The sequence below is a fragment of the Oncorhynchus mykiss genome, chromosome 4, assembly GCF_013265735.2.
Source record: "Oncorhynchus mykiss isolate Arlee chromosome 4, USDA_OmykA_1.1, whole genome shotgun sequence".
Classification (NCBI taxonomy): domain Eukaryota; kingdom Metazoa; phylum Chordata; class Actinopteri; order Salmoniformes; family Salmonidae; genus Oncorhynchus; species Oncorhynchus mykiss.
The window spans coordinates 20529817-20551634 of record NC_048568.1 but is presented as its reverse complement, the minus strand read 5'-3'; the positions used below and the strand labels follow the sequence as shown (position 1 = coordinate 20551634).

The window sequence follows — 21818 nt, the reverse complement described above, 5'->3', positions numbered from 1 at the left end:
CAAATCTGTTGAATAGCGGGCGTGGTGTGCTATAAAGAGTCTCTCTCATTTCAGCAATAACTTTCTTCACTTCTGACAAGGTCGCCCAACAGAGACAGATCTGCATAGTAATGTTGTTTATTCATTCAACTTTATTGTTCTTCAGCCAAAGCTTGTTAACGCAGCGACTTTGGTGTGAGCATCTCCGAGCCAATCCAGAGTGATGGAACCTAATGGGTATGTCTCGACTCTTGTCTCTTGCCAACATTGATGCAAGGTGACAGCTATGTACACAGGTGTGTCACCCAACAGAACCCGCTATTGCCAACGGGATAGCTCTGTTCCCTGTGTATGGGAACTGTCAGAATGATGACGGTGGTGAGGAACCTTCACCTGATGTGAAGAGAAGGCTCAGTTTTAATGCCCTAGCTACATAACCTTGTCCCCAGGCGAATTGCTAGAGAGCTGGCTGGTGGACAGGACTACTACCACACCCCACATCTCTAGTGCTAATGTTTAGCTCAATATCTAACTCCTGAGGTTGTTGTTGTTCTATCGGCATCCTCTCCAGCTCCAGTCTGATCGATGATGTCATTGTTGCTAGGTACTGTTGTCATAAGCCAGAGACTGCTTTGAAACAAGTGCCTGTGTGTGTGGGGGGGGGGACAACAAAGTTCTCACTCTGGTGTGGCCATGAAGAAATAAACAATTATAGCAATGCAAGAAGAAAAACAACCATGCCGAACAAGTTCATAACCAACTCAACCAGGAATAAAACACCCAATGAAAACATGTCTTGAGAAAATGGCTCAACCAGTCCCTCAATAACAAGAAGTTGACTGTCACGCCGGTTCCATAAGACTACGGTGATCTATACACTAACTCTTGATGAAATGGACTACCACCCTAACGCCATCTGTTCATGCCTTTGACATATGGCAATGTGTCCAATTTTCTGTAGCTGCATCTCCTCAGAAGCACCGGGGAGGGCTCTCTAAAGTGCAGCTGGTTAGGAACATGACCATCGGTGGGAGCGAGACAAAACACACAGCTACGGCAATTAAGTCAAATTGATTCCACAAACCCGGGGGAGGCTACAGCCACACTTCAGCAGCTGATACACGTGTTCTGTAGAACATCACAGCACACAACGAAAGACAATATACACATTATACCACGTCCCATTGTCCTGTACACTAATGTAAAACACCTACATATAGAACACATGGCTGAACATACAGTACATATTTTTGTTTATTTTTTATTTCACCTTTATTTAACCAGGTAGGCAAGTTGAGAACAAGTTCTCATTTACAATTGCGACCTGGCCAAGATAAAGCAAAGCAGTTCGACACATACAACGACACAGAGTTACACATGGAGTAAAACAAACATACAGTCAACAATACAGTATAAACAAGTCTATATGCGATGTGAGCAAATGAGGTGAGATAAGGGAGGTAAAGGCAAAAAGGCCATGGTGGCAAAGTAAATACAATATAGCAAGTAAAACACTGGAATGGTAGATTTGCAATGGGAGAATGTGCAAAGTAGAAATAAAAATAATGGGGGTGCAAAGGAGCAAAATAAATAAATAAAATAAATACAGTAGGGAAAGAGGTAGTTGTTTGGGCTAAATTATAGGTGGGCTATGTACAGGTGCAGTAATCTGTGAGCTGCTCTGACAGTTGGTGCTTAAAGCTAGTGAGGGAGATAAGTGTTTCAAGTTTCAGAGATTTTTGTAGTTCGTTCCAGTCATTGGCAGCAGAGAACTGGAAGGAGAGGCGGCCAAAGAAAGAATTGGTCCTGGGGGTGACTAGAGAGATATACCTGCTGGAGCGTGTGCTACAGGTGGGAGATGCAATGGTGACCAGCGAGCTGAGATAAGGGGGGACTTTACCTAGCAGGGTCTTGTAGATGACATGGAGCCAGTGGGTTTGGCGACGAGTATGAAGCGAGGACCAGCCAACGAGAGCGTACAGGTCGCAATGGTGGGTAGTATATGGGGCTTTGGTGACAAAACGGATTGCACTGTGATAGACTGCATCCAATTTGTTGAGTAGGGTATTGGAGGCTATTTTGTAAATGACATCGCCAAAGTCGAGGATTGGTAGGATGGTCAGTTTTACAAGGGTATGTTTGGCAGCATGAGTGAAGGATGCTTTGTTGCGAAATAGGAAGCCAATTCTAGATTTAACTTTGGATTGGAGATGTTTGATATTGGTCTGGAAGGAGAGTTTACAGTCTAACCAGACACCTAAGTATTTGTAGTTGTCCACGTATTCTAAGTCAGAGCCGTCCAGAGTAGTAATGTTGGACAGGCGGGTAGGTACAGGTAGCGATCGGTTGAAGAGCATGCATTTAGTTTTACTTGTATTTAAGAGCAATTGGAGGCCACGGAAGGAGAGTTGTATGGCATTGAAGCTTGCCTGGAGGGTTGTTAACACAGTGTCCAAAGAAGGGCCAGAAGTATACAGAATGGTGTCGTCTGCGTAGAGGTGGATCAGAGACTCACCAGCAGCAAGAGCGACCTCATTGATGTATACAGAGAAGAGAGTCGGTCCAAGAATTGAACCCTGTGGCACCCCCATAGAGACCGCCAGAGATCCGGACAGCAGACCCTCCGATTTGACACACTGAACTCTATCAGAGAAGTAGTTGGTGAACCAGGCGAGGCAATCATTTGAGAAACCAAGGCTGTCGAGTCTGCCGATGAGGATGTGGTGATTGACAGAGTCGAAAGCCTTGGCCAGATTAATGAATACGGCTGCACAGTAATGTTTCTTAAGATAAGCGGTTAAGATATCATTTAGGACCTTGAGCGTGGCTGAGGTGCACCCATGACCAGCTCTGAAACCAGATTGCATAGCAGAGAAGGTATGGTGAGATTCGAAATGGTCGGTAATCTGTTTGTTGACTTGGCTTTCAAAGACCTTAGAAAGGCATGGTAGGATAGATATAGGTCTGTAGCAGTTTGGGTCAAGAGTGTCACCCCCTTTGAAGAGGGGGATGACCGCAGCTGCTTTCCAATCTTTGGGAATCTCAGACGACACGAAAGAGAGGTTGAACAGGCTAGTAATAGGGGTGGCAACAATTTTGGCAGATAATTTTAGAAAGAAAGGGTCCAGATTGTCTAGCCCGGCTGATTTGTAGGGGTCCAGATTTTGCAGCTCATTCAGAACATCAGCTGAGCAGATTTGGGAGAAGGAGAAATGGGGAAGGCTTGGGCGAGTTGTTGTGGGGGGTGCAGTGCTGTTGACCGGGGTAGGAGTAGCCAGGTGGAAAGCATGGCCAGCCGTAGAAAAATGCTTATTGAAATTCTCAATTATGGTGGATTTATCAGTGGTGACAGTGTTTCCTATCTTCAGTGCAGCGGGCAGCTGGGAGGAGGGGTTCTTATTCTCCATGGACTTTACAGTGTCCCAGAACTTTTTTGAGTTAGTGTTGCAGGAAGCAAATTTCTGCTTGAAAAAGCTAGCCTTGGCTTTTCTAACTGCCTGTGTATAATGGTTTCTAGCTTCCCACATATACATCAGTGGAGGCTTCTCAGAGGAGGAAGAGTATCATAAAAATAAAAATAGTGAAACATTTAAAAAAGTGATCCTTTTTTAGATAAAACTATACTAGATATATTAACATCACCAAATAATGTATTAAAACACACTGTTTTCCAATGAAGGTCTACAGTTGCCTCAATAGAACTCTGCAGGGTAGCACCATGGTGTAGCCGGAGGACAGCTAGCTTCAGTCCTCTTCACTTTCACTTACTTAGCTAGCCAATGCAGCTAGTTAGTTTGGCCTACTCAAACATATGGTTCAAACAGAGAGAGATGCTATGTTAGCTAACTGGCTACAGCTATCCACACGTGAAGGGAAAAGGTGAGAAGAGTGTACATGTGAGAAGGAATTCCACAACAAGCAAAATTATCATACTGTTTATATGTGGCTGCTATGAAAGTGAACTGTGTTTGTGTGTGATATGGGGTGTATTCATTCCGGCTATTCTGTTGAAAAAAAAAATTCTTAAATGGAGCGAACGGGACAAAATAGGGATAAACACACCTTAATTTGTACAAGCAAGAAGACAAGTACATTAGAGTGTCTAGTTTGAGAAACAGACGCCTCACAAGTCCTCAACTGGCAGCTTCATTAAATAGTACCCGCAAAACACCAGTCTCAATGCCAACAATGTCAACAATGAAGAGACGACTCCAGAATGCTGGCCTTCTAGGCAGAGTTCCTCTGTCCAGTATCTGTATTCTTTTGCCCATCTTAATATTTAATTTTTATTGGCCAGTCTGAGATATAGCTTTTTCTTTGCAACTCTGCCTAGAAGGCCAGTGTCCCGGAGTCACCCCTTCACTGTTGACAGTGGGGACTGGTGTTTTGCGGGAAATACTTAATGAAGCTGCAAGTTGAGGACTTGTGAGGCGTTTGTTTCTCAAACTAGACACTCTAATGTACTTGTCCTCTTCCTCAGTTGTGCACCGGGGCCTCCCACTCCTCTTTCTATTCTGGTTAAAGCCAGTTTGCGCTGTTCTGTGAAGGGAGTAGTACACAGCGTTGTACGGGATCTTCAGTTTCTTGGAAATTCCTCGTATGGAATAGCCTTCCTTTCTCAGAACAAGAATAGACTAATGAGTTTCAGAAGAAAGGTCTTTGTTTCTGGCCATTTTGAGCCTGTAATCGAAACCACAAATGCTGATGCTCCAGATAATCAACTAGTCTAAAGAAGGCCAATTTTATTGCTTCTTTAATCAGAACATCAGTTTTCAGCTGCGCTAACATAATTGCAAAAGGGTTTTCTCATGATCAATTAGCCTTTTAAAATTACAAACTTGGATTAGCTAACACAACGTGCCATTAGAAAACAGGAGTGATGGTTGCTGATAATGGGCCTCCGTACGCCTATGTAGATATTCCATTAATAATCAGCCGTTTCCAGCTACAATAGTCATTTACAACATTAAGAATGTCTACACTGTATTTCTGATCAATTTGATGTTATTTTAAAGGACAAAACAAATACCTTTTCTTTCAAAAACAAGGACATTTCTAAGTGATCCCAAACTTTTGAACAGTAGTGTACATACATATTTACAGTACATACATGAACACTCATGCACACCCCCAGGGTAGGACTTAACTAAACAGCTTTTTATGAACTCATACCGAGTGTGCATCAATAAATATAGACCCACAGCAGCAAGCAGCTGAATGCTCCAGTCACTTCATCACAGGAGAAATACTGTCCTGTAACTGGACAGGAACTAGATCTGAATGGATTCTAAGAGGACATGGTCTATTAATATGAGCTATTCTGCTGGTAGAAAGAAGCCCCTATTAGACTAGGCTCTATTAATGAATCAGTTCTGGGATGGAGAGTAGAGAGGCTCACCAGTCAGCAGCTATGAAATCAGCACAGACAGACTCTGCCCTAATCCAAACTGGGAATAATGTAGTCACTGACTAGGTCAACTCTAGAGCCTTCTTAAAACAGAGACATATGGAGGAAGAGGACTCAAAGGAAACCACTTGCTAACATTACAAACCCACTACGTTCCCTTCCCACTCTTCCCCTGCTCGACAGAATCGCCACAGCAAGGACTTACGAGTCACGTGTCATGGCGGTGGAGGCAGCAACAGGTGTATCCAGCACCAACAACTGAGAAACGTCTGTCTGTCTGAGAGGGTCTGCCTTCGTCTGTGTCCTGCGAGGTCCAGAGAGGTGTCCAAAGAACTGCCCGACAGCACAGTGAGGCGACTGTGTAGACTAGAGGCTCCAACGGGCCTGCTGTCACTATGACCCCTCCTCCAGGGGGCTAAATCGGGCACTCAGGCAGCCCCCCACAGAATGAATCCCTCACCCCAGGAATAAACATGCTGACTGAAAGGCGTCATTGGGACGGTTTTGTCCAGGGGCTTTTCTGAGAGAGAGCAAACCCATCCTACCCCCTGCCCAACAACCCTTTAGCACTCACAGTACAGCGCTCTGATATGTTGGTCCGGTGAGCAAGGGGGACATTTTAGATATGACTGACAGACAAGCCAATGTATATTTGTCTGTAAGGCTGTATCACCATGGAGTATCAGTTTGGCCATACAGTATCACCCAACTCAGTCCTAGTCTCTAGCTAAATCAATGGAACCATGTGACATAATGATAGACCCTTGACTTCACAGAGAGACATGATATAGGTCTTATCATACAGCGTGTGAAGCACTGCCTCATCGTATTGATTCATCAGACTCCATTCTGAGGTGTTTTAAAACAACATCTAGTCATGTGACATAATTGACTTCACAGAGAGACATAATATAGGTCTTATCAAACAGCGTGTGAAGCACTGCCTCATCGTATTGATTCATCAGACTCCATTCTGAAAGGCCAACCTAATTCAAATAGGAAATGTGGGTCAAGACTTTAGTGTGTTATATGTCAAGGACCAAAAGGTCACAAGGTCCCTTTCCAGACCGCCAGGGCTAGGAGGAGTTTACAAGAACAATGGGGTCCTAAATCAGCACCCAAATAGAATCCATACTCACTGAACCCTCAGCAGAGCAGGCCACTGGCCCCCACCCTAAACCTTCACAACTATTGTAAGAGGATGAATTAATACTTTGACATTTGCTGACCCTCAGACTACAGGAGCTGAAAGGATTGTGGCATCCTTGCCAGAGTAGGATGTAGTTGCCCATAGACAGTGATCTAAGGGTAGATTTTGAGTCCGTACCCCCCCCCCCCCCCCCCCCCTCCACCCCCCCACCCCCCAACCAAAGCGCCCTTGCCCGCCCTCTGGGACTTTCTCCTGTATGTATGGGGAAGATGGCACCACCATGAGAGTGGACTGACGAGAACAAGAGGAGAAGAAACTGGCAACTGTGACTGAAACAAAAACCCATCAACACAATAAACAAGTCACTGTCTTAAGACAGAGATCAAATATATCACTTCTTTATAAAAAGACCTCTCTCCCTCCCCAGTTAACATTTTATCCTTATGGTCCATTGATCCTGTTTCTATGGTGACGTGGCCCTTTCATTCCAACGCAGGGAAATGGGCCAGTGGATTTTCAGGATTAGGGAGACATCCTTCTGCCTCTCAGATGCATTGTGTGTGTGTCCTTCTTTTGTCCTGGGTTAAAAACATCCTGCTCTGCTAAAAACACAGAATGAAGACCCGGTTCAGCCCAGGTCAGTAGTCAGGTGGGTTGGTACTAAACACAGCTCACTGTAGGCCAAGTCTCTTAACCTTGCAGAGGGAGGGAGGGCACAGGGCATTGCAGATCACCAGGTTGACATTCTCCCCCCCCCCCCCCCCCAAAAAAACGCAACAACGCGCCCATGCAAAGCCCTCACTCTGACACTCAGAAACATATTCCAGTGTCTGCCTGCAAGCTGAAAATCTTTGCCAGTGTGTGCGCGGGCATGTTTACGCTACCTGCCACTCCCCCCTCCGAACGTCAGGCTACTGCACTGATGTTACGAGCATAATTCAGAAGATAGGGAGATTTTTTTTATTAGCTAGAGAAGAATGGATTCACATTTCAGAGCTAGTAAAGGATGCTATAGGCATAGCTAGCTAGCTAGCTCAAAGGACATTCAAAGTTCCTCCATAGAAGCCGCTCCTCCTATGTACAGTCAGTCGGGGCCAAAAGTTTTGAGAATGACACACATATTATTTTCCACAAAGTTTGCTGCTTCAGTGTCTTTAGATATTTTTGTCAGATGTTACTATGGAATACTGAAGTATAATTACAAGCATTTCATAAGTGTCAAAGGCTTTTATTGACAATTACATGAAGTTGATGCAAAGAGTCAATATTTGCAGTGTTGACCCTTCTTTTTCATCCGCACTGGCATGCTGTCAATTAACTTCTGGGCCACATCATGGCAGCCCATTCTTGCATAATCAATGCTGGGAGTTTGTCAGAATTTCTGGGTTTTTGTTTGTCCACCTGCCTCTTGAGGATTGATCACAAGTTCTCAATGTGATTAAGGTCTGGGGAGTTTCCTGACCATTGACCCAAAATATCAATGTTTTGTTCCCCGAGCCACTTAGTTATCCCCTTTGCCTTATGGCAATGTGCTCCATCATGCTGGAAAAGGCATTGTTCGTTACCAAACTGTTCCTGGATGTTTGGGAGAAGGTGCTCTCGGAGGATGTGTTGGTACCATTCTTTATTCATGGCTGTGTTCTTAGGCAAAATTGTGAGTGAGCCCACTCCCTTGGCTGAGAAGCAACCTCACACATGAATGGTCTCAGGATGCTTTACTGTTGGCATGACACAGGACTGATGGTAGCGCTCACCTTGTCTTTTTTTCCGGATGCCCCAAACAATCGGAAGGGATTCATCAGAGAAAATGACTTTACCCAGGTCCTCAGCAGTCCAATCCCTGTACCTTTTGCAGAATATCAGTCTCTCCCTGATGTTTTTCCTGGAGAGAAGTGGCTTCTTTGCTGCCCTTCTTGACACCAGGCCATCCCTCCAAAAGTCTTCGCCTCACTGTGCGTGCAGATGCACTCACACCTGTCTGCTGCCATTCCTGAGCAAGCTCTGTACTGGTGGTGCCCCGATCACGCAGCTGAATCAACTTTTGGAGACTGTCCTGGTGCTTGCTGGACTTTCTTGGGCGCCCTGAAGCCTTCTTCACAACATTTGAATCGCTCTCCTTGAAGTTCTTGATGATCTGATAAATGGTTGATTTAGGTGAAATCTTCCTGGCAGCAATATCCTTGCCTGTGAAGCCCTTTTTGTGCAAAGCAATGATGACGGCATGTTTCCTTGCAGGTAACCATGATTGACAGAGGAAGAACAATGATTCCAAGCACCACCCTCCTTTTGAAGCTTCCAGTCTGTTATTTGAACTCAATCAGCATGACAGAGTGATCTCCGGCCTTGTCCTCGTCAACACTCACACCTGTGTTAACGAGAGAATCACTGACATGATGTCAGCTGGTCCTTTTGTGGCAGGGCTGAAATGCAGTGTAAATGTTTTTGGGGGGGATTAAGATCATTTGCATGACAATGAGGGACTTTGCAATTAATTGCAATTCATCTGATCACTCTTCATAACATTCTGGAGTATATGCAAATTGCCATCATACAAACTGAGGCAGCAGACTTTGTGAAAATTAATATTTGTGTCATTCTCAAAACTTCTAGCCACGACTGTATAATTCTGTGGACTTAAGTCAGATGATGCAGGTCATAAGATGTCCAGCCTTCGAGCCTCCTCCTCAAACTTTCTCGCTCTATTTCAACCTGCAAAATTTCAGTTGCATCTTGCGCCATAGGCTACACTTGTCCATCACGCACCTAAACAACTAGCTTGCCTGCTCTATCAGCACTGATTGGAGGAGTCATTTCATTTGCTAAAAGTTAAATGTTTTTTATTTCATAGTAAAAAAAAAAATGTTAAAAGATAAAAAGTTACAACACCTGTTAAAAATGCAGCACTAAGTGGAGTTGCATCTGTGAGATGCCGGAGAGGAAATTATCCCATGGAGGGAATCACAGTTATGTTTGAATCCGCACATAAATCAGAGGCCTGCTGAGCTAGCTGGGTGGCTGGGGAGAAGCTTGTATTATTTGTTAGCAACCAGCCGTTGCTACAATAACCTTGAAACTGGTTGTGAATATTTTACTGATGCACAGCAGAGAGCTGGGGGGGAATCTGAGGACACTCATGTCTGTCTGCATACTATTCCTAACACGCACAATGAGCTTAAAGTCAGCCACTATCTTAGTACTGTGAGTAGAGTCTGATCAATGTAATGTAATGAGATTTTAAAAAAAAGTTATTTCACAGGTTAAAAAAGGAACAGAAAGGAACGATATAAAGCAGTACTTTTTTGGGGTTCAAACCTAGATATGCACTCAGACTCTTTGTGTATATGGGCCCTGGTCTGGTCTGGTCTGTGTAACTAACTGCCAAAGAGCTTTCTGTTCTGAGCAGTAAAGAGCTGAGTGATGAGGGCTGGTTGTTCCTCTATGGCCCTGATCTCTGTGGCCCAAACACAGTCACTGCTTTCATTGCAGACGTACATATGCTTGGGAATCCAGCAGAGACTGTTAGTGTCTGTCTAAAGCGGAGGGGACTGGGTTGTGGTGTGAGAGATGTCGAGGTAAAACCACCACAGGGACATTTTCTCCTGAACTACAACACAAGCATCGCTTAGAGATTGTGAAGACACCATGCTGTTGTGTAATTGCACCCAACAAGCATATCAAATGTATCTGATGAAGGGCTAAATCGCAACAGTGATTACTTCTCTACATTTCCCCTGATCGATAGAAGACTTACACGACGGGACAGCTAGCCATCTTAAGACGAGAATGCACTAACTGTAAGTCGCTCTAGGTAAGAGTGTCTGCTAAATGAATCGAATATAAAAATGGATAGGTGGGAAGGTCTGCTGTGTCTTTTCCCTGGCATCACAGACGGGCACCCCTGGGACCCTCGGCCTAGTTGATAAATGATCCTCTGAGGCCCCCTGAGTGACAGGTCAACAGAAGCAGTAGTCTGCCTTGTGGGTTCTATCAGTCAGCTTGTCAGCAGACTTCCCAGCCTGGTCACAAGCTGGATCTGTCCCACTGCAACGCTGAGACCGTAATCCCTAAATCTTTTAATATCATGTTGAAAATGCTCTGCTGTATGGACAGAAATGCCACGATGGACAAAGATCAGGTTTCACAGCAACGGTGAGGTTGGACTCTGGGGTTGGGCTGAATCTGACAACCCTCGAACATGCAGCACTCATACACACGGCAAACCTCAAGGCCTATGCTACTGTAGTCAACTATAAATCGGGCCTTAACTTATCCCTGTAACCTCCAAAGACACCTTATAGAGAGAAGAGGCAGAAGCAAAGCTTTACAGTATATGGGTAATATGCAGAGTCACTGAAATAAGCAAAGTCAATATACACAAACTGAAAAATCGATATATTGAGGAATTGACCTTAAAAACACCCCCTTAGCAAATTGATTCCGTTGGTCTGATAATTGATAGCATCAATGCTCAGTGCTACCCACGAATGTGGATCTACAGCAGTGGAGGCTGCTGAGGGGAGGACGGCTCAAAATAATGTCCGGAATGGAGTGGATGGAATGGCACCATGGAAACCATGTGTTTGATGTATTTGATACCATTCCACCTATTCTGCTCCAGCCATTACCACAAGCCCATTCTTTCCAATTAAGGTGCCACCAACTTCCTGTGATCTACAGCGTACTAAAACAAGTTAGGGCTGTACTTTTGTTAGACTCAATAACAGCTATAGAGTACAAACATATATTGATGGAAGGAAGCCATGAATCTCAGTGAGATAACTCCCACATGAGTGGAATTGAGTGAGTGAGTGGAATTCCACAGTCAGCATAAAGCCAGTTCCAGAGGTGTTAAACAAACAAGAAATCTGCTTCTGATTAAAATAACACAGACTGGTCAGGAAGTAAACCTTCACAGCAGACATCTGTCTGCTTGTTTGGGATAAGAGGAGTTTACACATTGCAACCTCTAAAGTGAATGCGGGCAGAATTCTGCAATGCAAATTTAACGAGACGACCGTTTGCTGTGCTTACTAAAGTGGTGTAAATTCAGACTTTCCTGTACGCAAAGTGGACCGTGAGGAAATGGCACCTAAAAGATCCCACCATCTGAACTGTCAGTATCACTGCTAGAACGTTCTCTATGATGAGCACTACAGTACCAACATAGAGTTAACAGAACAATTAACAACTAAAAGTTATTGAATAAGTATAATGTACTCCTCTCTCCTCCAGGTTAAGGAGAGGTGTTTTACTGTCTGGGATATTAGTCTAATCCTCTCCTCCAGGTTAAGGAGAGGTGTTTTACTGTCTGGGATATTAGTCTAATCCTCTCCTCCAGGTTAAGGAGAGGTGTTTTACTGTCTGGGATATTAGTCTAATCCTCTCCTCCAGGTTAAGGAGAGGTGTTTTACTGTCTGGGATATTAGTCTAATCCTCTCCTCCAGGTTAAGGAGAGGTGTTTTACTGTCTGGGATATTAGTCTAATCCTCTCCTCCAGGTTAAGGAGAGGTGTTTTACTGTCTGGGATGTTGGTCTAATCCTCTCCTCCAGGTTAAGGAGAGGTGTTTTACTGTCTGGGATATTAGTCTAATCCTCTCCTCCAGGTTAAGGAGAGGTGTTTTACTGTTTGGGATATTAGTCTAATCCTCTCCTCCAGGTTAAGGAGAGGTGTTTTACTGTCTGGGATATTAGTCTAATCCTCTCCTCCAGGTTAAGGAGAGGTGTTTTACTGTCTGGGATATTAGTCTAATCCTCTCCTCCAGGTTAAGGAGAGGTGTTTTACTGTCTGGGATATTAGTCTAATCCTCTCCTCCAGGTTAAGGAGAGGTGTTTTACTGTCTGGGATATTAGTCTAATCCTCTCCTCCAGGTTAAGGAGAGGTGTTTTACTGTCTGGGATATTAGTCTGATCCTCTCCTCCAGGTTAAGGAGAGGTGTTTTACTGTCTGGGATATTAGTCTAATCCTCTCCTCCAGGTTAAGGAGAGGTGTTTTACTGTCTGGGATATTAGTCTAATCCTCTCCTCCAGGTTAAGGAGAGGTGTTTTACTGTCTGGGATATTAGTCTAATCCTCTCCTCCAGGTTAAGGAGAGGTGTTTTACTGTTTGGGATATTAGTCTAATCCTCTCCTCCAGGTTAAGGAGAGGTGTTTTACTGTCTGGGATATTAGTCTGATCCTCTCCTCCAGGTTAAGGAGAGGTGTTTTACTGTCTGGGATATTAGTCTAATCCTCTCCTCCAGGTTAAGGAGAGGTGTTTTACTGTCTGGGATATTAGTCTAATCCTCTCCTCCAGGTTAAGGAGAGGTGTTTTACTGTCTGGGATATTAGTCTAATCCTCTCCTCCAGGTTAAGGAGAGGTGTTTTACTGTCTGGGATATTAGTCTAATCCTCTCCTCCAGGTTAAGGAGAGGTGTTTTACTGTCTGGGATATTAGTCTAATCCTCTCCTCCAGGTTAAGGAGAGGTGTTTTACTGTCTGGGATATTAGTCTAATCCTCTCCTCCAGGTTAAGGAGAGGTGTTTTACTGTCTGGGATATTAGTCTAATCCTCTCCTCCAGGTTAAGGAGAGGTGTTTTACTGTCTGGGATATTAGTCTAATCCTCTCCTCCAGGTTAAGGAGAGGTGTTTTACTATCTGGGATATTAGTCTAATCCTCTCCTCCAGGTTAAGGAGAGGTGTTTTACTGTCTGGGATATTAGTCTAATCCTCTCCTCCAGGTTAAGGAGAGGTGTTTTACTGTCTGGGATATTAGTCTAATCCTCTCCTCCAGGTTAAGGAGAGGTGTTTTACTGTCTGGGATATTAGTCTAATCCTCTCCTCCAGGTTAAGGAGAGGTGTTTTACTGTCTGGGATATTAGTCTAATCCTCTCCTCCAGGTTAAGGAGAGGTGTTTTACTGTCTGGGATATTAGTCTAATCCTCTCCTCCAGGTTAAGGAGAGGTGTTTTACTGTCTGGGATATTAGTCTAATCCTCTCCTCCAGGTTAAGGAGAGGTGTTTTACTGTCTGGGATATTAGTCTAATCCTCTCCTCCAGGTTAAGGAGAGGTGTTTTACTGTCTGGGATATTAGTCTAATCCTCTCCTCCAGGTTAAGGAGAGGTGTTTTACTGTCTGGGATATTAGTCTAATCCTCTCCTCCAGGTTAAGGAGAGGTGTTTTACTGTCTGGGATATTAGTCTAATCCTCTCCTCCAGGTTAAGGAGAGGTGTTTTACTGTCTGGGATATTAGTCTAATCCTCTCCTCCAGGTTAAGGAGAGGTGTTTTACTGTCTGGGATATTAGTCTAATCTTCTCCTCCAGGTTAAGGAGAGGTGTTTTACTGTCTGGGATATTAGTCTAATCCTCTCCTCCAGGTTAAGGAGAGGTGTTTTACTGTCTGGGATGTTGGTCTAATCCTCTCCTCCAGGTTAAGGAGAGGTGTTTTACTGTCTGGGATATTAGTCTAATCCTCTCCTCCAGGTTAAGGAGAGGTGTTTTACTGTCTGGGATGTTGGTCTAATCCTCTCCTCCAGGTTAAGGAGAGGTGTTTTACTGTCTGGGATATTAGTCTAATCCTCTCCTCCAGGTTAAGGAGAGGTGTTTTACTGTCTGGGATGTTGGTCTAATCCTCTCCTCCAGGTTAAGGAGAGGTGTTTTACTGTCTGGGATGTTGGTCTAATCCTCTCCTCCAGGTTAAGGAGAGGTGTTTTACTGTCTGGGATATTAGTCTAATCCTCTCCTCCAGGTTAAGGAGAGGTGTTTTACTGTCTGGGATGTTGGTCTAATCCTCTCCTCCAGGTTAAGGAGAGGTGTTTTACTGTTTGGGATATTAGTCTAATCCTCTCCTCCAGGTTAAGGAGAGGTGTTTTACTGTTTGGGATGTTGGTCTAATCCTCTCCTCCAGGTTAAGGAGAGGTGTTTTACTGTTTGGGATGTTGGTCTAATCCTCTCCTCCAGGTTAAGGAGAGGTGTTTTACTGTCTGGGATGTTGGTCTAATCCTCTCCTCCAGGTTAAGGAGAGGTGTTTTACTGTTTGGGATGTTGGTCTAATCCTCTCCTCCAGGTTAAGGAGAGGTGTTTTACTGTTTGGGATGTTGGTCTAATCCTCTCCTCCAGGTTAAGGAGAGGTGTTTTACTGTCTGGGATGTTAGTCTAATCCTCTCCTCCAGGTTAAGGAGAGGTGTTTTACTGTCTGGGATATTAGTCTAATCCTCTCCTCCAGGTTAAGGAGAGGTGTTTTACTGTCTGGGATATTAGTCTAATCCTCTCCTCCAGGTTAAGGAGAGGTGTTTTACTGTCTGGGATATTAGTCTAATCCTCTCCTCCAGGTTAAGGAGAGGTGTTTTACTGTCTGGGATATTAGTCTAATCCTATCCTCCAGGTTAAGGAGAGGTGTTTTACTGTCTGGGATGTTGGTCTAATCCTCTCCTCCAGGTTAAGGAGAGGTGTTTTACTGTCTGGGATATTAGTCTAATCCTCTCCTCCAGGTTAAGGAGAGGTGTTTTACTGTCTGGGATATTAGTCTAATCCTCTCCTCCAGGTTAAGGAGAGGTGTTTTACTGTCTGGGATATTAGTCTAATCCTCTCCTCCAGGTTAAGGAGAGGTGTTTTACTGTCTGGGATATTAGTCTAATCCTCTCCTCCAGGTTAAGGAGAGGTGTTTTACTGTCTGGGATATTAGTCTAATCCTCTCCTCCAGGTTAAGGAGAGGTGTTTTACTGTCTGGGATATTAGTCTAATCCTCTCCTCCAGGTTAAGGAGAGGTGTTTTACTGTCTGGGATATTAGTCTAATCCTCTCCTCCAGGTTAAGGAGAGGTGTTTTACTGTCTGGGATATTAGTCTAATCCTCTCCTCCAGGTTAAGGAGAGGTGTTTTACTGTCTGGGATATTAGTCTAATCCTCTCCTCCAGGTTAAGGAGAGGTGTTTTACTGTCTGGGATATTAGTCTAATCCTCTCCTCCAGGTTAAGGAGAGGTGTTTTACTGTCTGGGATATTAGTCTAATCCTCTCCTCCAGGTTAAGGAGAGGTGTTTTACTGTTTGGGATATTAGTCTAATCCTCTCCTCCAGGTTAAGGAGAGGTGTTTTACTGTCTGGGATATTAGTCTAATCCTCTCCTCCAGGTTAAGGAGAGGTGTTTTACTGTCTGGGATATTAGTCTAATCCTCTCCTCCAGGTTAAGGAGAGGTGTTTTACTGTCTGGGATATTAGTCTAATCCTCTCCTCCAGGTTAAGGAGAGGTGTTTTACTGTCTGGGATATTAGTCTAATCCTCTCCTCCAGGTTAAGGAGAGGTGTTTTACTGTCTGGGATATTAGTCTAATCCTCTCCTCCAGGTTAAGGAGAGGTGTTTTACTGTCTGGGATATTAGTCTAATCCTCTCCTCCAGGTTAAGGAGAGGTGTTTTACTGTCTGGGATATTAGTCTAATCCTCTCCTCCAGGTTAAGGAGAGGTGTTTTACTGTCTGGGATATTAGTCTAATCCTCTCCTCCAGGTTAAGGAGAGGTGTTTTACTGTCTGGGATATTAGTCTAATCCTCTCCTCCAGGTTAAGGAGAGGTGTTTTACTGTCTGGGATATTAGTCTAATCCTCTCCTCCAGGTTAAGGAGAGGTGTTTTACTGTCTGGGATATTAGTCTAATCCTCTCCTCCAGGTTAAGGAGAGGTGTTTTACTGTCTGGGATATTAGTCTAATCCTCTCCTCCAGGTTAAGGAGAGGTGTTTTACTGTCTGGGATATTAGTCTAATCCTCTCCTCCAGGTTAAGGAGAGGTGTTTTACTGTCTGGGATATTAGTCTAATCCTCTCCTCCAGGTTAAGGAGAGGTGTTTTACTATCTGGGATATTAGTCTAATCCTCTCCTCCAGGTTAAGGAGAGGTGTTTTACTATCTGGGATATTAGTCTAATCCTCTCCTCCAGGTTAAGGAGAGGTGTTTTACTGTCTGGGATATTAGTCTAATCCTCTCCTCCAGGTTAAGGAGAGGTGTTTTACTGTCTGGGATATTAGTCTAATCCTCTCCTCCAGGTTAAGGAGAGGTGTTTTACTGTCTGGGATATTAGTCTAATCCTCTCCTCCAGGTTAAGGAGAGGTGTTTTACTATCTGGGATATTAGTCTAATCCTCTCCTCCAGGTTAAGGAGAGGTGTTTTACTGTCTGGGATATTAGTCTAATCCTCTCCTCCAGGTTAAGGAGAGGTGTTTTACTGTCTGGGATATTAGTCTAATCCTCTCCTCCAGGTTAAGGAGAGGTGTTTTACTGTCTGGGATATTAGTCTAATCCTCTCCTCCAGGTTAAGGAGAGGTGTTTTACTGTCTGGGATATTAGTCTAATCCTCTCCTCCAGGTTAAGGAGAGGTGTTTTACTGTCTGGGATATTAGTCTAATCCTCTCCTCCAGGTTAAGGAGAGGTGTTTTACTGTCTGGGATATTAGTCTAATCCTCTCCTCCAGGTTAAGGAGAGGTGTTTTACTGTCTGGGATATTAGTCTAATCCTCTCCTCCAGGTTAAGGAGAGGTGTTTTACTGTTTGGGATATTAGTCTAATCCTCTCCTCCAGGTTAAGGAGAGGTGTTTTACTGTCTGGGATATTAGTCTAATCCTCTCCTCCAGGTTAAGGAGAGGTGTTTTACTGTCTGGGATATTAGTCTAATCCTCTCCTCCAGGTTAAGGAGAGGTGTTTTACTGTCTGGGATATTAGTCTAATCCTCTCCTCCAGGTTAAGGAGAGGTGTTTTACTGTCTGGGATATTAGTCTAATCCTCTCCTCCAGGTTAAGGAGAGGTGTTTTACTGTCTGGGATATTAGTCTAATCCTCTCCTCCAGGTTAAGGAGAGGTGTTTTACTGTCTGGGATATTAGTCTAATCCTCTCCTCCAGGTTAAGGAGAGGTGTTTTACTGTCTGGGATATTAGTCTAATCCTCTCCTCCAGGTTAAGGAGAGGTGTTTTACTGTCTGGGATGTTGGTCTGATCCTCTCCTCCAGGTTAAGGAGAGGTGTTTTACTGTCTGGGATATTAGTCTAATCCTCTCCTCCAGGTTAAGGAGAGGTGTTTTACTGTCTGGGATATTAGTCTAATCCTCTCCTCCAGGTTAAGGAGAGGTGTTTTACTGTCTGGGATATTAGTCTAATCCTCTCCTCCAGGTTAAGGAGAGGTGTTTTACTGTCTGGGATATTAGTCTAATCCTCTCCTCCAGGTTAAGGAGAGGTGTTTTACTGTCTGGGATATTAGTCTAATCCTCTCCTCCAGGTTAAGGAGAGGTGTTTTACTGTCTGGGATATTAGTCTAATCCTCTCCTCCAGGTTAAGGAGAGGTGTTTTACTGTCTGGGATATTAGTCTAATCCTCTCCTCCAGGTTAAGGAGAGGTGTTTTACTGTCTGGGATATTAGTCTAATCCTCTCCTCCAGGTTAAGGAGAGGTGTTTTACTGTCTGGGATATTAGTCTAATCCTCTCCTCCAGGTTAAGGAGAGGTGTTTTACTGTCTGGGATATTAGTCTAATCCTCTCCTCCAGGTTAAGGAGAGGTGTTTTACTGTCTGGGATATTAGTCTAATCCTCTCCTCCAGGTTAAGGAGAGGTGTTTTACTGTCTGGGATATTAGTCTAATCCTCTCCTCCAGGTTAAGGAGAGGTGTTTTACTGTCTGGGATATTAGTCTAATCCTCTCCTCCAGGTTAAGGAGAGGTGTTTTACTGTCTGGGATGTTGGTCTAATCCTCTCCTCCAGGTTAAGGAGAGGTGTTTTACTGTCTGGGATGTTGGTCTAATCCTCTCCTCCAGGTTAAGGAGAGGTGTTTTACTGTCTGGGATATTAGTCTAATCCTCTCCTCCAGGTTAAGGAGAGGTGTTTTACTGTCTGGGATATTAGTCTAATCCTCTCCTCCAGGTTAAGGAGAGGTGTTTTACTGTCTGGGATATTAGTCTAATCCTCTCCTCCAGGTTAAGGAGAGGTTTTTTACTGTCTGGGATGTTGGTCTAATCCTCTCCTCCAGGTTAAGGAGAGGTGTTTTACTGTCTGGGATATTAGTCTAATCCTCTCCTCCAGGTTAAGGAGAGGTGTTTTACTGTTTGGGATGTTGGTCTAATCCTCTCCTCCAGGTTAAGGAGAGGTGTTTTACTGTCTGGGATGTTGGTCTAATCCTCTCCTCCAGGTTAAGGAGAGGTGTTTTACTGTCTGGGATATTAGTCTAATCCTCTCCTCCAGGTTAAGGAGAGGTGTTTTACTGTCTGGGATATTAGTCTAATCCTCTCCTCCAGGTTAAGGAGAGGTGTTTTACTGTCTGGGATATTAGTCTAATCCTCTCCTCCAGGTTAAGGAGAGGTGTTTTACTGTCTGGGATATTAGTCTAATCCTCTCCTCCAGGTTAAGGAGAGGTGTTTTACTGTCTGGGATATTAGTCTAATCCTCTCCTCCAGGTTAAGGAGAGGTGTTTTACTGTCTGGGATATTAGTCTAATCCTCTCCTCCAGGTTAAGGAGAGGTGTTTTACTGTCTGGGATGTTGGTCTAATCCTCTCCTCCAGGTTAAGGAGAGGTGTTTTACTGTTTGGGATATTAGTCTAATCCTCTCCTCCAGGTTAAGGAGAGGTGTTTTACTGTCTGGGATGTTGGTCTAATCCTCTCCTCCAGGTTAAGGAGAGGTGTTTTACTGTCTGGGATATTAGTCTAATCCTCTCCTCCAGGTTAAGGAGAGGTGTTTTACTGTCTGGGATATTAGTCTAATCCTCTCCTCCAGGTTAAGGAGAGGTGTTTTACTGTCTGGGATATTAGTCTAATCCTCTCCTCCAGGTTAAGGAGAGGTGTTTTACTGTCTGGGATGTTGGTCTAATCCTCTCCTCCAGGTTAAGGAGAGGTGTTTTACTGTCTGGGATATTAGTCTAATCCTCTCCTCCAGGTTAAGGAGAGGTGTTTTACTGTTTGGGATATTAGTCTAATCCTCTCCTCCAGGTTAAGGAGGGGTGTTTTACTCTCTGGGATGTTGGTCTAATCCTATCCTCCAGGTTAAGGAGAGGTGTTTTACTGTCTGAGATGTTGGTCTAATCCTCTCCTCCAGGTTAAGGAGAGGTGTTTTACTGTCTGGGATGTTGTGTGTGTGTGTGTGTGTGCGCTTTTCTGCATATTAGGCCCTCGTTAAAATCAGAGAGACAGAGGTCTCTGTCGTCCTCCACACCGTTACATCCCATTATTCCCATGAGCCTCTTTCCACTGCGGATCACTCAACAAGATGAATGTCTACACTGCATTCCTTCCACCTCAGCACTGCAACAGTCAGCCAGGGAGGCCCAAAATGAAAAGCCTTCAAGCTAGGAGATGCACAGGAGAACTATGCTGCTCTAAACGCAAATTACATTCTAACACCACTCTGGTTGGAAGCCCAGTATTTAATTCAGCTCTTGATGGAATAGGATCTGTAGCTATCGCCCGCCTCCAGTCCCAGTCTGGTCCTGAGAAGCATCCAAATTCTGGAGTGTTATAGAATGGTTTCGGCAGGTAGCCTGGAATCTGTACGAACTCACACTGAATATCGCTGGAATCCATTCTGAAACAGAGCAATATTCAGTTTGGAGTCCAGGCTATTAAGGGTGGGTCAGGGTTGGGGGTCAAAGTTTCACGAGGCTCTCTGTCAAACATCAATCTCTGTAAAGCCTTGTAGACAGGAGGAAGGACAGAGTTAGCCTGGAAAAACACAGTCTCTGGCCTGAGGAGAAACTGTCCGACAGTGCTGAATTCTGCAGTGCTGTTTATAGCCCAAACAGACCGTGTGATACGTGGGGAAGGGGGAGTGGTGTCATGCCCTGCCACTTTTGACTCTTACGACAATTGAGTGAAGAGTGGTTACTCGGGATTACTGTGGAGAGTGAGTGAATTGATTATGCAAACTTCTGGACATAGATTATGAAACAGGAGCAGGGTCTGGAATGGTCCGTATGACCTTTTTGTGACCTAGTGGCAGTAATAGTGCTGACACAGAGGGAGAGACAGGGAGGTAGCAGTGGCAGTCCCCAGGGAGACATCAGCAGTGGTGTGGTCAGCTAGTCTCCAACTGGCCTGGGGCATCTTCTAATACACATGGACGCTGAGACGAAGTGCTCCCATGCACAACAACAACGACGACGTCGTCATCTATAGGTGGGCTGTTCTACTCTGAATGTGGCTTGTTGACATTTGTAGGAAGAGCTAGGCCTACATAAACATATCTCCAGATCTCATCTCTATGCCTCACACTCATTTTACAGACCGTACCAAGACGTTTTGGAACATCTTTGTCTCGTGAATGAGACACACATCATAACAGAAGACAAGTAGAGACCTAGCCTACTTGGACTTTTTCGTTCATCTTTATCTCGTGAATGAGCCACACATCATAACAGAAGACAAGTAGAGACCTAGCCTACTTGGACTTTGTCGTTCATCTTTATCTCGTGAATGAGCCACACATCATAACAGAAGACAAGTAGAGACCTAGCTTACTTGGACTTTGTCGTTCATCTTTATCTCGTGAATGAGCCACACATCATAACAGAAGACAAGTAGAGACCTAGCTTACTTGGACTTTGTCGTTCATCTTTATCTCGTGAATGCACCAAGCTAAAGTATCACTCTGAACATGCACTGGGTGGGTAACCTATATTGTACTTTGCTTTGTTGACTTCAGACATGCCTCAAGAAGTGGAGAGTCACACTTTCATTTGGCTGTTCCTTAGAGATGTGAATGTGTTTTGAGTTTGACTAAAGAGGAAGTAACTCTAAAGCCTTTAAAGCCACTAAACCCCATGCCTAAGGTTTGCCAAACCGGAGCCTTCGAATCTTCCCATAGACCAGAAGATTGCCAAGGCTACAGCTGAACAAGTCTCCCAGAGAAGAACAGTCCCCCGAGCAATACGAATCAGAGAAGAGACATGCAGACTAACATGGGTCTGTGCTTCTCACTGCATCTTCCAGGAGCAGTAGGCGTCTCTCTGAACTAGGAAGGGAACCGAAGGGAACGGGTAGAATGATCTAATACAAAGCCAAGAGGACTTAGGAAATGTCCAGGGGTCAGCAGTTTTACTGTGTCAGAATGCTTCCAGGGGTGCCGTGCTGGCAATGAAGCTTAGAACACAACAAGATAAGCAAGAGAAACATCAGACTCTCTTCCAAATGACATTTCTGCATGTGTTGATGAAACCACCACCCTCTTTCCTCCTCTCCTTGCACATCCCATTGCATTGCCTTTTTTAAATTAAGCCTTGCTTTGAGCTTGGCTGTTGGGTAAGATGCTCTGTGTGGGGTAGAATTACCATGCAAGAGTAGAGAAAAGCAGGATAGGGGA

At 44.4% G+C, this 21818-nt stretch overlaps 1 protein-coding gene across 3 annotated transcripts in view; it reads right to left on the bottom strand.

Moving 5' to 3' along the window:
• LOC110521055 (protein enabled homolog) overlaps positions 1-21818 on the bottom strand; it is a 158391-nt gene that overhangs the window by 100254 nt on the left and 36319 nt on the right. The window contains exon 1 of one of the 3 annotated variants that reach the window (XM_036975861.1): positions 5592-5790. The exons of the other annotated variants lie outside the window; for them this stretch is intronic. Within the exon in view, the coding sequence (XP_036831756.1) occupies positions 5592-5605 (14 nt within the window). The 5' untranslated portion in view covers positions 5606-5790. Of the gene's footprint in view, positions 1-5591; positions 5791-21818 lie in introns of those variants that run through there. 3 annotated transcript variants of the gene reach the window in all.